Source organism: Phoca vitulina, unplaced genomic scaffold (genome assembly GCF_004348235.1).
Source record: "Phoca vitulina isolate PV1807 unplaced genomic scaffold, GSC_HSeal_1.0 scaffold19, whole genome shotgun sequence".
Lineage (NCBI taxonomy): Eukaryota > Metazoa > Chordata > Mammalia > Carnivora > Phocidae > Phoca > Phoca vitulina.
Window position 1 is genome coordinate 18255530 of NW_022589722.1, and position 16567 is coordinate 18272096.

Genomic DNA, 16567 nt, shown 5'->3' on the forward strand with positions numbered 1-16567 from the left:
CAGATGGGAACTCACAGAGCCTCTGAGTCATATGTCACTTTTGTTCACGTTTCACTGGTCAAAGCCAGTCATAGGTCTGTGCCCATCTCCAAGGGGGTACGAAGCCTAATCCAGAAGAGAACTCATCCAGAAGAGAGAGTACAAAGGGGCATGTATGTACTATGACTATGACTATCTGGTTAAACAGCTATTAATTACCCCCTCTTTCCTCCCAGGGCAGAGTCCCAGTTTTGTTCAGGTGTCTATCCTGCACTCCCTGTCATGACTCAGGGGTAAATTGTAACTTACCAGAGCCAATTACTATTTTTTTTACCTTCCCAGTGGTTGGATCAGGAAAAGTCGTATGATCCAAATCCTGGCCAAAGAAATGGGAGAGGAAGTGTTCCCAGTGTCTCTCAGCTTTAAAAAAGGGACCCGAAGTGGGGGAAAAAGACATCCCCCTTTTGTTGCTGAGTTCTGTTGTGTGTGGATGAGCTACCCAGAGCTGAGGCAGCCATCTTGCGGCATGTCAACAGGGAAAAGGAGAAAAACAAAAATAAAACACAGGCTGCCAAACCTTTTGTGGGGAACCCTTTATGGAAGAAAAACCATGAAAGCTGAGACTTATTTAGCTCCATGTTCTCCTGTGTCTTGCTTTCTTTTCCTTGCCAGATCAATTTCAGTCATGAATATCTTCCCTCTCCCTCACACCACCACATCAGTTCTTGTTTGAAGAATGAAAACAACAGCTCAGTGGTGTGATTTAACTGGCACAGAGAAAGAAGCCAAAACTGACCAGTCAGGAAATGAGACACGCATTAATGATTTTCTTTTGACTCATTGTTTTTGAAAACACCCAAATGCAATTAACTGTTGTTTATAAAAATAAAATAAATTCCTAAAAAGGAAAAAGGAGATGCTAGACTTCTTCTTTCACTTCACATCAGGGAGAGGACTGATATTTATAAGGCACTTACTAGGAAGTTTATTAGGAACTTTGCATACATTGTCTCATCAAATGACTTTGCATTGCCCTTTGAATAAAATTTTAACTCCTCACAAAGCCCATCGTACCCAGTGTGATCTGGCTTATCTCCCCAACTACCCTCCTCCATCTTTGCTCTAGTCCTGCCATCCTGGCCTTTTTTTCTGCTTATGACACATGCTCAGGATGTTCCTGCCTCAGGGCTCTTGCACTTGCCATTTCCTCTGCCTGGGATGCTCTTTGCTTGGCCTTCACATGTTTGATTTCTTCTCATCAATCACACCTCAGCTAAAATATCCATTCTTTAGAGAGGTCTTCCTTGATGATCCTACCTAGAACAGCACCTCTCCCTCTACCCCTATTTCAGTGCCCCGCTTTATTTTGTTTCCATCACACTTATAGTATCTAAAGTGATCTTCTGTTTGATTTTGATCTGTCTCCTCCCACTAGAGTTTTCCTCTGTGCCTTGCTCGCTGCCCCATCTCAAGCATTTAGAAAAGTGGTTAGCACAAAGCAAACACTCAATGGTGTTTGTTGAAAGAATGAATAGATAACACACTCTATAACCTTATAAGGCAGAGTACATATCATTTACAAGGGTCAGTGTCCTCCCACCAAAGACCACCAGGAACATGCTGGTAGCTGGGCAAGTTGGGCTTATTGCTTTTGCAGTGAAAGAGAATGCACACCACAAGGAACCATGAGGTATCTCAGTAATGGGGTGTTAGAAAAGATTCTATAGGATTTGGGTTCAAGTTAAGTGGTTATGGTTGGGGTTTAAGAAAGCAGGGCTTCTTTTTTTCTGGATTGGGTATTGTCAGGAAGGAGGGACAGTTCTATGGTGGGATATTCTTAATAAATTTCATCTGAGGCAGGAAGTCTAGGATGGGGCCAAAACTGTAACTGGTAAAAAAGTAGCAGATTATTCATGTTAGCCAGGATTGAGTGATGCTGTGTTTGTGGTTTGCCAGTGACCCTGTTTTTGTCATACTCAGACAAGATTACTGAGTGGTCTTATTTTTGGTCTCACTTCCTCAGAGTTAGAGAGTGGCCCTGAGATTGGTGTTCTGTGTAACTGTGTTTAACAGAAGAACCCAAAGGCCTCGCGGTGTCAGGCCACTGACTGGATGTCAGGCTTTGTTTTTCTCTTTCGTCCAAGTGTCCTAGGACTGGAGTCCAGCGTCAGCACAGAAGTAAGCAAGAGTATTTCCTTTGGTTACTTGATAGTCCTCCCCTTTTACTCTCCCCCGCCTAATTCTGGATTTGTAAGGAGGGAGCCACTGAACCAAGATGGTGGAGGCCAAGGTAGAGAAGCAGGGCTTCTAGAAGTCAGACAACTCAGAAACACCCTTATTTGCCCAAGAATTAATTCCCATCTCACAGCACACCCAGGTATATCTAATTTTCAAAGGAGGGATGGTGTATCCTGAATGAGAAGATTACCCCATGCTCTCCATTGCCTCAAAGGTCATGCTCAACAGTCCACCAGGGCCTCGGTTCTAGCTCAAGGTTTTCTCTAAATACGATTGTTTTGTTTTAGAAAAGTCTTTTAACCAGGATCCCAGCATCCTCTGGGCTCCTGTGGCACCCTGTATTCCTTTGTTAACATCCCTGCTATATTGTAATTAATTTGTTTATAAGCTGTCTGCCTGGTTAGACTGGCTCCTTACATGTTTGTATCACTGGAACTTAATTTTAACAAAGGACTTGGCACAGGCTAGGCTCTCTATAAATATTAAATGGATTTAAAATGGAGATTTAATTCCTGGCTTGAATTCATCTCACAAAACACTTACCGAGTCTGTACTATGAGCCAGGAGGATGCTATGATAAATCAGTCCTTACCTTCAGGGAATGATTATTCAATTCTAATAGGACTTAAGAACAAGAATAGCTGGCATTTATTTGGGATCGGGCACTGTGTTAGGTGTTTACATGTGCTTCAGTTATTCCCGCCATCTCACAGGTAAAACAACCGATACACTGACGGGTTAAGTAACTTTGCTGAGGTCACACAATTATTAAGGGGCAGAGCAGGGATTGTGACTCAGTCTGACTCCAGTAACACTTGCCCAAATGTTAGGTTGAAAGCTGCCAAGTGAATTCACAGTTCTGTCATTAAGTGAGTGAAGGTCCTGCAGGCTATCAGAATTGCAGCAAATGCAATGAAAGTGGAGTAGGCTGATATGACCGGCCTAGGGAAGACTTCATGCTCTTTCCTAGTCAAAGTGTGTTGGGGAACAGAGCTCCATTAGCTTTCTGTTAAAGAAGAAATGGGATTTCGGTGTTGACTTCAGACCTGAATATCATCATTCAATAACATTTATTGGGCGCCCACTGTATGCAAAATAGGTGTTTCTGCCGCTTCCCCTCCTGCCCACATCCTGAAGCAGGGAAGGGAAGCGGGGAAGAAAAGGCAAAGAGGGCGTGGAGGTGGGTAGGTGAGCATCCTCGGCCCTGGCGCCTCGCCCCGCTGCCCGCGCCGGCCACGCCCCCAGCCTCGCCCTCGCCCCCAAACCCACTTTAAACTCCCGCCCCCTCTTCACGACGACCAATGCCCGGCCGGAGAGCCCGAAGGAGGCCGGGGATTGGGCGTCGCCGCGGTTGCCGAGGTGACGGGTGGGTCCGGCTGGGACCCCGACCGCGGCTAGGGCGAGGGGTGCCGGGCGGCTTCCGGCCCGGCCCGCGCCGGCCAGCCGCGCCCTGGCCCGCACCCCTCGGCGGCGGGAGGGGGAGGCCCCGCGTGTCCCCCGGCCCCGCGCGCCCCCCGCCGGCCTCCGGTCCGGGGCGCGCCGCCCTCCGCCTCCGTCTCCGCCCCCAGGACCGGCGGCCGCCAGCTCCCGAGCGCTGCTTCCCCGGCCAGCGGCGCGATGGGCTGCGGGAACTCCACCGCCACCAGCGCGGGCGCCGGCCGAGGTGAGAGGGGGCGCGGGCCGGGGACTCGGGGGCGGCGGGGAGGTCTGCCGGGCGGGCGGCCGCTGCGGGAGAGGCCAGGGGAGAGGCGGCGGGGCGCGGCGGGGACCCGGGGAGGGAGGACGCGCAACCCCCTCTCCTCGTCCCCGTTTTCGGGACGGGGCGGGGGCGGGTGGGCCAGGCCGCCCACTTTTTGGAGGGACCCGAAGCGGGGCATTTCCCCCGAGCGGGGGCGGTCACGCCTGGACGAGGGGAGCCTGCAGGGCGATCCTGCGGAGGGTGCGCGCGGAGGACGCGCGGCGGGGCTCCCCTGCAGCGGGTAGCCCGGTGCCCTCCGGGGGGTGAGGATTCCTGGCGGTGGCCAGCATCCGCTCCCTCCGCTCCCACGCTCGCCCCGCAGACCTCGCCGCCAGCCCGTCGGAACCCTGATGCTGCAATGGGAAAGTGCGGCAGAGCAATTCAGGACTTTTTCGGTGGTGGTGGTGGTGGTGGTGGTGGTGTGAGTGGGGTTGGGAAGAACTGTGAACCGGGCTCTGAAAATTCATCTGAGTCTGTCCTGATACCTGAGAGCGGCTGGGTTGCTCGTAGGATTTCTCTGAGAAGTGCAGTATTAAGGATGCTTTAGATTAAGTGTGACAGAGCTTTAATATTAGCAGTGATCTGTTCATATATTTTTCATTAGAAAAGTATATTAAAACTTCTTCTATACCAGTTCATTTTGTTGATTGGCAGGCGAGATCTCCTAGATTCCCCCAGTCAGCCAGGCTTTGTGTCAAGTGACTTATTACCAAACTCAATCTTCTCTTTTAACCCAGCTCGTGTCTCTGGATTTAAGAATCTGGATCTGTTTTGAGTAATATCTGCTGGCCTCTTTTAGGATCCTTTTGGATAAAGAACTCCCATCCCCACCTGCAAACGGAAACAGCTGTCTGATGCTGCAGTATTTCCTAGCAGACTGGGGTGGATGCCCTCTCAATAACTTCGTGACCTTGGGCCTGTCACTTCTCTTAACCCAGACATCTGTGGAAGATGGCGCTTGAGATTCAAGCCTTTTTCGTTTATTTATTTTAAAGTTTATTTTGACGTTTACTTCGTGGGATCAGATGTAGAAATCTGCTCTGTGAATTGGCCAAGTTTGTGTTTCCTCTTTGTCTGTAACCACACATGGAATATTCTATTTTCCCCGAGAAGACACTAAAATATGTGGGATTCTAGTTCTAGAGCTGTGAATGAACCCAGGTAATGATTCACTGTAAAGTTGATCTCTGAAAGATAATCGTTACCATCTTAAATGAAATTCTCCTCCTTGGGATATGCAGGGAGCCACCAGAGAACAAATCTTTTCCGTTCATATAACCGTGAGACAGGTTAGTTATCCTAGTTGGCGTCTTATGCCAACAAGGGCAAACGAGATTCTGAGAATGGCCAGAAAGCTCTGCATGGAAACCTGGAACAGTATCCAGGCCACATCCTGCACCAGGCGTTGTGTCTCTCAATCTAACAGGCACTGGGGTCCTATGCAATCCACTGCATGGGCACCCTCTCTTTAAAAAGGCTAAGAACAGTTATCCACATTAAAAAAAAATCATAGGAAGGATTTGTAACATTTCCTTTCAAGTGGAGCTAGGTTACTTCATTAACATTTTTATTTATTAATGAAATGCCTGTCAGATTTAGGGATAGGCGGGAGGGGCACTGTTGCTAAAACAGAGTGATGATAAGGTAATTTGGAAATGGTAATGTCAGAAAATGGGAAAATCTGATTCTCCTTACAGATATTTGGTTGACCTTTTTTTTTTTTTTTTTTTTTGCTGAGGTGCACATCCCTTGCTACGTAAAAGGAGGTATAGTTATATTGAAAAAACCACTCCAAGTGCACGCCTTCTTGTTGAGCAGCCTGTTTTGTTTATGAAGGACAGTTCACGGAAGAGCATGTTGTTGTCTCCTCTAGCTTGCACTTTGCTAAAAATTGCTTTTTGTTCAGGGAAGCACCAGATAGAGAGTGCAGACTGTAAAACATTAAGGAGGGAACATGATGAGTAGGGACTTATTGAATCACCTCTTTGATGGATCTGCCCTCGTCTTTGAGAAGTCATTCCCCAAACATATCCTTGCTAGAGTCCAGCTGGCTAGCTTTGGGATTTGGTCATTGTTGTTTTGAAATTTTTCTGTCAGTTGGTGGTAGGACTTTAGTTTCAGAAAGGAAATAGTAAGATGAAGAAAAATAACCCACAGGGCAAAGGTATTTGAATATTTTTTGGTTGTGAACTTTGACATCAGCGTCAAATATGCTATTGACCAAGTTGCGAACTTGTGGTCCCGAACCCAAGTGGCATGAAATAAATGCATTAAGTAGATGTCCCGGGGGGGCCCCCCAGATGACTCAGTTCGTCACTGAGTGACTTTTGGTTTCGGCTCAGGTCATGATCTCAGGGTCCTGGGATTGAGCCCTGCATTGGGCTCCATGCTCAGTGTGGGGTCTGCTTATCCCTCTCCCCCTGCTCCTCCCCCTACTCCCCCCCACCATAAATAAATACAAAATCTTAAAAAAAAATAGATGTTGTTTCTGTCCTCCAGGTACTTTACAATGCCCAACTCCTGAAATGTCCCAGGATCATACAATTCAATAATTATACTTAAGCTTTTCAGCAATCAACCAGTCCACCCATCCAGCCAGCCATAGATACATAAATAACAAAGTACAGAGAGAAGGTGGGAAAGGTGCTGAACTTGGAGCCTGGAGAGTGAGGCTCAAGCTTGACTTCAGCTTTATGCTGGTTGCGTTGCTATGGGCATTTCATTTCACATTTCTGAGTTACAGAGTGAAAACACTGTGTAAACTGTAATTATTATAGAATAGTGGAATATTACCATGTCGAAGGTGAAATGGCTTTCACTGATTATTTTTCTACAAGAACATGGCAAATCTACTTCCACAGGGTGCATTAGCACATTATAATAATACCCTTAAACCTGAAATCTCCATTATAAGCCCTGTTTTACTCTGTAAGTAATGCAGGTAAAACGAGATAATTGCCCTCTCCCTGAGCTATCTGAACAACTGCCTTTCTTGGCTTTTGTCTAGAGAAATTGGTTAATATGACAAACTGATATTTAGTAGTGTGCTTGAGTAAATTTGATTCTGTATGTCCAAGAGGTGGAAAAACTGATGTGCAGTAAAATGATCAAACAGCCATAGAAATCAGCCTCTAGATCACTCAGGCTCTAAATAATTCCAGTTAGATTTCTCCTAAAGATTTCTAACTGTAAGCTTGCACCCAGTCCACCTCTCCATGCAGAGCACTGCACTTCACTAGGAACTTGTAAGGCAAGGCTTGGGCATCCAGCAGTGGGTGGTTGAACGAAATCAAACTTTCATGCTCTTGAGAAGCTGATAGTCTAGGTAGGAAGATTAACCATTGGAGAACAATAGCAAGGCAAAGTATGATAGAATACATGTGGAACATCCAAGTGCGCAGGAGATGTTGAATAATATAGTTTAATCACAGGAGGCTTCGGGGAGGAGTTGAGCTGTCGGTCCAGATGGGGTCATGAGAACAATTTCATTTGCACGAGAGCTTTCTCCATTTTCATGTTTTAGTAAGGTCACTCTCTCAACGTAGGAATTTGATTTCCCCAACCTAGAACTGTATTAGGAGGACTTCTTCTATTTTCCATTCAATGAAGATTTATTGTATTTGTCCTGCATAGAGTCTAGCCCCTAAACTATAGAGAAACATCTGGATTAAATAATCCATTTTAAAAGTGTTGCATTTTCTATAAGGCAGGGAGCTCTTGATCTGTTTCTCTCTGCTCTCCAGCCCCACCTCTCTCTCTCAGCAGATTCTCTATCCCCTCGTTTTTCCTTGAACATGGTTTTTAACTAGGCAGACAAATGAGCAGCCCTGCGGTTGAGCTAATGATCTGAACAGGTCGGCCATTCCCTTTTATACACTTATACATATAGATGGGTAAGCAAGCCTGTAATGTAAGCCAGGCAATCTCTTTTCAGGTAAACCAGAAAATCCCTTAAAATGTTTGGATAGTTCCAAATATTTACAATAGCCTGTGTCAATATAGGCTAAGGCTGTAGAAATTCTTTGCTGCAGAGGACTTACTTCAGATGTATTCTGCTCATGATAGCTGACTGAATTTTTTAGTTGTAGTTTTTCTATCAGAGATTTGTAACTGGCAACTGTCTGATTATAACTCCGTGGCAGTTTATTCTCAGAATGTTTCTGTAATGGTTCTTCTGCTATTTATATAACAATAGTCTGAAGAGGAGGAGTTTAATATTTATCCTATTTTGTCAGTGTACCCAGGGAGTTAATACAATCCTTTTGGGTCCAATTATTTAGATTAGTTTTCTCTTCATCCTCAATTAGCTAGATAATTGCATTCTCTTCTCTTGATGTAGCTCTGTGGTCCAGCCTTAATTTACATCTATAAATGGTTTGGTAGGACTGAGATGTTGTCACTGTGCTTAGCATGAGCCCAGGCCATATCGGGGACATAATATAAAATTTTGTTGATAGCATCCAAGAAGTCACTTACGTCTCCTGCTATTTCCCTGCCGCCACCCGCAGACCCCAGCCCCACCATCCTTCTTTCAGTTCCCTGAACATGCTGAACTTGACCCTTGTTGTTTTCTCTCTGTTTGAAACTCTCTTTGCTGGAGAGCTGATATTTTGTTTATTTATATATCGCCTCTTCTGTTCCCTTCCTGCAAATGTAGGCCTCATGAGCGCCTCCTGCATCTTGTTCAGCAGTACCCTCAGCCTCTAGACTAGGATCCAAACTTTCAATGGAATTTTTGGCTCGCAAAGAAATTTTTTTGTTGTTATTGTTGAATGAACGAACATATTGGGGAAACAAAGAAGATGCAAAATGACGTCCTAAATTGTGTGCTTGATACAGCAATTGAGAGAATAAAATAAAACCTCAGGCAGTCAGGGCAGCCTGCTTGGAAGAAGTGGCACTTGATTTGGTTCTGAAGAATAGGTCATGTTTGGATAAGCAGGTAATGGAAGAGAGGGCATTCTTAGTGCTGTATGAAATCACAGGGACAGAAATGGGCTCCATGCATTTCAGGGCAGTAAGTCTGGCCTGACTGGCTTTAGTAGTTCATGTGTGTTATAGGGTGTTGGGGAGGAAGAGTGGGTAGAATGGAGGGTGAGGAGGACAGACAGGCAGGAAAGCCAAGCCTCGGAGTTGAGGGTGGGCTCTGGTGTCAAAAGACCCAAATTCGAATCCAACTTTTGTCATTTATCAGCTGCATGACCTTGGGCTAACTTGCCTAAACTGTACCTTGGTTTTCTCAACTGTAAAATGGGGGAGTAAGAATAGAACCGACTGCAACATGAAATGAGTTAATGTTAGTAAAGTGCTTAGAACAGTGCCTCGTACATTGTGAGTACTCACTATGCTATTGATTATGAATATAGGGACAGACTTTTGTAACTGGTGTAGAAGGAAAGAGTGGGCATACAGCAGTGGCTGTCTGGGGTCAGGGCAGTGAGAAGGGTCTGGAGGCGTTGATGCCAGAGACCCCTGGGAGAGCCAGGCTGAGGATGGGCTGAATGGGAGGGAGAAATAAACATGAACCCAAACTAATGCCTGGGTAACTGGAAGGTTCTGCTGCCTCTAAAGGGAAGGCAGGAAGAGGTAGGTGACCAGTACACTCTTGGAGGTTCCATGTTGGAAGTGACGGTGAATGATGGGAGATGGAAATACCTCTGTCCAGGCACTTATCACCTATGTGATGGAATCGGGACGTTCATGCGTCCCAGCTCCCTGGAACTGACCTCACGGCCACGTGCAGGGGTTGTGAAGGTGACCTCAGTGAGGCAGTCAGTTCGGCCACAAGCCACTTACCGCTCAGTGTAGACATGGCTTAAATTATAACACAGTAGCCAGATGTCACCGCCTTATCTGTGTCTGTCCTTATGCCTTTATTAATTTTTAGCTCCCTAAAGTGTAGATGCTCAACAAGGACAACCTGCAAATGAAGAGATTTTCTGCAAGAGCTTCCATATTCATGAACAGAATTTTATATTTCTAGGACATATTGACCTGATTTTTTTTCTCCTTTATTGAAAAAAATGACTTATGAATCTAGTTCTTTTATTGGCTTCTTGAAAAATAACATTGCTTTGGATGAACTAAGAGCTGTTTTTCTACTTCTTTTGGCCAAACTGAGACTATGATGTAGTTTTGGAACTATTATGGGTCAGAGAAGACATCACGAGCTGTCAAAATTAAAGAGAATTTTGTTTATTTTTCTGCAGTTATGTTTATACAGTTCTCAGGGGGCCTTTTCTTTTACAAAACAAATAAAGAGTAAGACATTACTGCGTATTTTTATTATTTTTCACAAGAGCCATAATCATTTATGTTTCTGATCATTTATGCTGAGAGAAGAGTGATTTGAAAATCTTTAGTGCTTTTTAGAAATTCCTCATGTACATCATTTTATTTTTTGGTGCATGCGTTTAAATTATCACCACTCAGTCGGAAGATAGAAATATGATTTAATATGTAACTTAGCAATTCATTTACTTGTGACTATTTCCAGTCTATTATGTAAGTTCTATACAGTGCAATAGGACCGTGCTGAAAAAAGGCACCAGTAGGCCAGTTTTTCGAATGTAGAAACGTATGTGACCTTTCTTTTAAGAGATAGATCTTTTCTTTATATTAGGATTTGGCACGTGGAAGGAAACTCGAAATGGTAAATGTACCAATCTGAACAATGTTGAAAACATTCTGGGCACTACAGCTTACTCTTCTTAATTTGTAAGAATGATTAGATTATAAAGGAACATCTGTCTTTAGGAACCAAGATGTTCTACCCATCTACCTAAAACTACTGAACCCATGTAGTGGTTTGCAGCTGACTGGCTTTATCATGCACTAGGAATACAATTTTGCCTGTGTTTGTGGGATGTAAGATATGTTACATTAAATTTAATCCCTCCCTCCAATATTAACTTTGCTCTGTATTTCTTTTCAAAAGAGAATTTCTGGTTTTGGAGGGATGGGAGAGGACAGGGATAAGAAGGTATAGTGGGTTGAATGTGGCCTCCAAAGAGACGTCCCTGTCCTAATCCTTGGAATGTGTGAATCTTCTCTTACTTGGAAAAAGGGTCTTTGCAGACGTAGTTAAGGATTTTGAGATAATCTGGGTGGGCCCTAAGTCCACTGATAAGTGTCCTTATAACAGAGAGAAGGTGATACGGGGGACATGGTGGAGCAGAGAGTGTGCAAGACGCGGCCACAGGCCAAAGAATGCCAAGGAACGAACACTCATCGCCCCCAGACGCTAAGAGGGGCATGGCAGTTTGGATCTGCTGACACCGTGATTTCAGGCCTCTGGCCTCCAGGACGCCGAGAGCATTGATTTCTGTTGTTTTAAGCCGCCTGGTCTTTGGGAAATTGTTAGAGCAGCCCATAGGAAACTAATACAGAAGGTTTTCCTGTAGGTACTGGGGAGTGGGAGGTAATTAGAAAATTAGTAAATACAGTTTACAAACGATACCTGAAGTGCAAATCATTATTTGCTGAAGCAAGTGCTGTACAATTCAATTTGGTGTGTGATTCAGAGAGCACTTCAAGGTTGTTTAGAGCCTCAGTTACTTCTTAGGACACCGCATTTTTATAAAACATGTTAGAAAATATGGAGACTATCTGAGAGGTTTTTTTCCCCTCCTGATACAATCCAACTTTCCAATTCTCTGACACCCCCTGGGAGTCGTGCAATGCGCTTCACTTCTGACACTAATGACCTGGAGTCTGTTATTTGCCACAGGTTTAAGGGCAAGGTTGCACAAGATGTCCTCACTTCTGACACCTGTCACAAGTATTGGGTCCCCAGATTACTCCCACTTCTGTCCAACTTGGCAACAAATTTGGGTTCCCACAGCTCCCTTTCTCAGATTTGATAATTTTCTAGAATGGCTCAGAATTCAGGAAGGCACTTTACTTATGGATTTAAATTTACCAGTTTATTCATAAAGGACACAAATGAACAGCCAAATGGACATAGAGTGTTGTCTGGAAGGGTCCTGAGCATAGGAATCTCTGTCCCCATGTAGTTGGGGTGTGCCACCCTCCTGCCACATGGATGTGGTCACCAACTCAGAAGCTCTCAGAGCCTCACTGTTTAGGGGTTTTTATGGAAGTTTCATGACATAGGTGTGATTTATTTTTTATTTTTTTTTATTTTTTATTTTTTTTATTTTAAAGATTTTATTTATTTATTTGTCAGAGAGAGAGAACACGAGCAGGGGGAGAGGCAGGCAGAGGGAGAAGCAGGCTCCCTGCCGAGCAAGGAACCCGATGTGGGACTCGATCCCAGGACCCTGGGATCATGACCTGAGCCGAAGGCAGACGCTTAACCAACTGAGCCACCCAGGCGTCCCGACATAGGTGTGATTGATGGAATCATTGGCTCTTAGTGATTAACTCAATCTCCAGCTCCTCTCCCTTCCCTGGGGACAGGAATGGGGCCAAAAGTTCCAAGCTTCTAACAAGGCTTGGTTTTTCTGGTGACCAGTCCCCATCCTGAAGCTATCCTGGGTCCTGTTAAGAGTCCCTTCATTAGAATGGAAGAGGCTCCTATTACCCTTATCACTCAGGAAATTCCAAAGGTTTCAGAAGGTTTGTGCCAGAAAGAGGGGACAAAACCCAAATATCTTTCTACAACCCCACAATATCAGATTAAGTTTTTTGAATGTTTGGATAAATTGGGTTTGCTATGTATTTTTAAGTGACGGAGACTTTTGACTTTGAGACTCGAACAAAATATTAAAATCTTTTGAAGTGCGTAAAGTAAAAGGTATACACGGTCTTGGTGAAGTGATGTTTTGAACAACCAACAATGTTTAACTGTTTCCTACTTTTCAGAAGGAAATGTTCTTCCTTACAGACCTCTAACCATTTATAATTACTTTTTTTGTCACTGAAACTGCATATAATACTTTTCTGAGAGCAAACCTTCCCCCCTTTTTCTTTTTTAGGAAGATACTTAAAATTATCATTCTTTATATAATCATCAAATCTTTAGTCTTATGTACTTTGTGGTGCTTTCATTCTACAAGAAGCGTTGTTACCTTTCCCCCATCTCTGCTTCTTCTAAGCCATTATATTAATACATCAAGGCTATGTTTAAACAGTAAAAAGTCATTTTGGCAGAAATGGAGTGGTGCTAACAGGAATCAATGCTCTATCCCAGGGGCCTGGAAAGAATTAGATACCATTATAAATATTTGTTTAGCAAAGGGTAAGTCACACAACCATAAACACAACTTAAAGCAAATGGGATTTTGCCACTATCTGAATTGTTCTAGATAAAGTGTTTTTTTGCATAAATTCTCTAGAGTAGAGATCTCCATCTGGTTAATTACAATCAATATATAGGTGAAGTGTGATTACAAGGTTGTAGTGAGGGTAATAATGATTTTTCTTCTGTTTATTAATTTTATGATTTTATACTTTTGCAGAACAAAGAGATATTCTACCTTTTATATACCTACGTATTCTGATAGTTTTCCCAAGGGTTTCTAACAATTACACATTTTTTTTTTCCCCACTCTGAGAAGTTTTATGTTCGGGAGTCATGTTCTACCTGTCCTGGTTATAAGCTGATTATTAATATCATGCTCCCTTGCTTCTAAGATGCACATTTTCTTCCCTTTAAAAAAAAAAAAAAAACGGAGCCCATATTACAGTCACGCATTTACTGGATGTAGTTTCTGACGTCTTTGCCCACCCCCATTGCGTGTATTAAATAGCCGGTACCCTTTAAAGGAGGGACATTTGAGAACAGAAGAAATGGTGTGCTGATTTCCTTTTGGAAGGTAACACCAGGCATCTGCCCAGGGCCCACGGGGATGCTAGGTGGTGATCCCAGCAGGGAAGCAGCTTTGAGGGTGCCTGGAGCCTGGAGCAATCAGGTGAAATGGATGGAGGGTTCCTGGTGGCTGATTAAAATCAGTATTCATTAGACAACATGTTCCTGTTTTCAAACTAGTTCCACGCACGTTTTTGTGCTTTGTCTTCTCAGCTGCCTTTACCTGCCCAGTATTAGAAACCGAAGCACTGATTTCGTGACCTTTGGATGAATGATCTGAGCAAGGACTCTGTGTGGGTCTTTGCCTTCCTGTTCCCTGCTGTTCTTTCCCTGCCACCCTGGGCGCCCCCTGAGATGGAGTGGGATGGCTTCTGTCCCCTCTGCTCTTGCTGTGGATTGTATTCGATGGCCCTTCATCTCTCTGCTGAGGACTCACTGTCCTCATTACGATCTCTGCTTTCTTCTCTCTGTAAGACTTTGCAGAATTAGAGTTTGTGATCCCTCTGGCTCTCCCATCCCCTGTCCACGACAAAACCCCGGAACGTTCTCCGTACTTTTCCCATGAACATGAAAATATGAAAATCAGGATATTACTTTCTTTCTAGACTTTCTTCCAGATTCTCATGCTTGTTTTGACTCTGAAATAAAATATTCATCTGCACGGGTTTTTTGTGTTACTAATCCTTTGCTTATCTTTTCCTATCAAAGTGCTCCTTTGTTCTTATGTTAAGATTTTTTTTTCAATTTTAGGATTTTTGTTTTGTTTTGTTTTATGATCTCAGATTCCAAAGCATTTATTTATTTATTTATTTATTTATTTTAGAGAGAGAGAGAGAGAGCATGAGCAGGAGGGGCAGAGGGAGAGGGAGAGAGAGAATCTCAAGCAGACTCTATGCTGAGCACAGAGCCCGATGTGGGGCTGGATCCCAGGACCCCAAGATCACGACCTGAGCTGAAACCAAGAGTTGGACACTCAACTGGTTGTGCCACCTAGGTGCCCCAAAGCAGTTTTTATTTATACAATTTTAATGATAATTGTGACATAGAAATGTTAATCTTCCCTAAAGAAAAGAATGAGGTTTGTTACAAAGTTAAGGTTTGGCCAGAGCCTTACAAGAATTTGTTTGAGGCATAGTGTTGATTATCTTTATCCTCTGCTTTGAATTTGCAGATTAACGGATCTTAAATTAATATCACCAGGGTACAGTTCTTGCAGTTTTGGCAATAACCTTTCCTGCAGGCTTATTTGCTTACTGTGTAGCACATCTTTCTTTATTTTCACATCTCTGTGACTTGGGCAGAGGTTATTTTAATTCCCATTTCGTAGATACGGAAATTGAGATATTAATTTCTAATTAAATTGACTGCTAATATAACAACTTAGTGAGCTATTTTTATGTACCAGACTTCGTGCTAAGTGTTGACATGCATCTTTAAAAAAACAAATCTTCACAGTAATGTCAAATAACAAAAGACAAAACTGCAAGCTGCAAAATTACATATGTGCATTTATTTGGGGTCTTAGGGATTGCAATCCAGGAGACGGTATTCAAACGAAGTTGAAAATGTGCTCTGGAGAGACAAAGGAGGTTAGAGTTTTTTAAGAAGAAAGAGAAGACTTACATAAATTGTTTTGAAGAAAAGGTGTTTGGTCCTGGTTTAAGTACAGTTACATTAAACTATGTGTGATTGGTTGCTAGCACTCATGTTAGAGAGAAAGTCCGTTTATGTCCGTTATGACATAAATAGATGCCTTGGCTTTTAGCTGAGTTCAGCAAAAAAAATTCTGAGAATTTGGGACAGAAGATGTGCATGAGCCCCGCCTCCTCAGTGTCCTCCCAGCTCCATTTTCAGTAACTCTCTTAGCAGCGGTCATTTCATTTATTCTCTCTGTTGCACATTGACTTTTGAAAAAGGTACTCTTATTATCCTCATTTGACACAAGGGAGGGAAGTGAGGTTTTAAGAGGTTAAAAGACAATTAATGCTATGTACCTACTAAAGATGGAACCAAGGTCTGTGTCGCTCAGATGAGGATAGTGGGAGGAGGAAGTGTGGAAATGGGACCGAACATGTGTGGCAGAGAATCTGTGATGAATGATAGGAATGGGGTCTGAAAGAGACGGGTTGTTTTTGGCATGTGGGTGGGAAGCAGAGACAAGGGGAGGGGCTCAGTAGCAAATAGGAGCAGAGTTAGAAATGCATGTAACTCCCTTTGGAGCTAGGCTGGTATCCTTGAGACTTCTAATTGAGGATATCACCTCCCTCTGTCTTGTAACGTCACTTTGCTTTGTGGCTAGTGCATTGTGTGACTTAGAACAAGGCCATGTGGACACCAGCTTAGAAGGCGTGTGACTTAGAAATGAAAATACTTCCCGACTCTGTCAGTGTATCTGTAAAATGAAGGGATTGGATTAGGTGATCTGTAAAATCCCTTCCAGAACCGACACCTTATAATTTATAGGAATTGTTAAGAATGGCAGAATAAATTCAAAACGTAAGATTTGAATGTAATGGTTTTCTTACTCTTTTTTCTTTCTTTCTTTTGAAATGATCTTTTTATTTTTATTTTTTTTTAATTTTTTTATTGTTATGTTAATCCCCATACATTACATCATTAGTTTTAGATATAGTGTTCCATGATTCATTGTTTGTGCATAACACCCAGTGCTCCATGCAGAACGTGCCCTCCTCAATACCCATCACCAGGCTAACCCATCCTCCCACCCCCCTCCCCTCTAGAACCCTCAGTTTGTTTTTCAGAGTCCAACGTCTCTCATGGTTCTTCTCCCCATCCGATTTCCCCCCCTTCATTCTTCCCCTCCTGCTACATTCTTCTTC

At 43.6% G+C, this 16567-nt stretch overlaps 1 protein-coding gene across 1 annotated transcript in view; it reads left to right on the plus strand.

Moving 5' to 3' along the window:
- The first annotated feature begins 3750 nt into the window (after window positions 1-3750).
- The window catches only part of CUNH12orf75 (chromosome unknown C12orf75 homolog), a 34332-nt gene continuing 21515 nt past the window's right edge, over window positions 3751-16567 (plus strand). Inside the window, exon 1 of the mRNA XM_032416742.1 lies at window positions 3751-3880. Coding sequence (XP_032272633.1) covers window positions 3835-3880 — 46 coding nt within the window. The 5' untranslated portion in view covers window positions 3751-3834. The remainder of the gene's footprint in view (window positions 3881-16567) is intronic.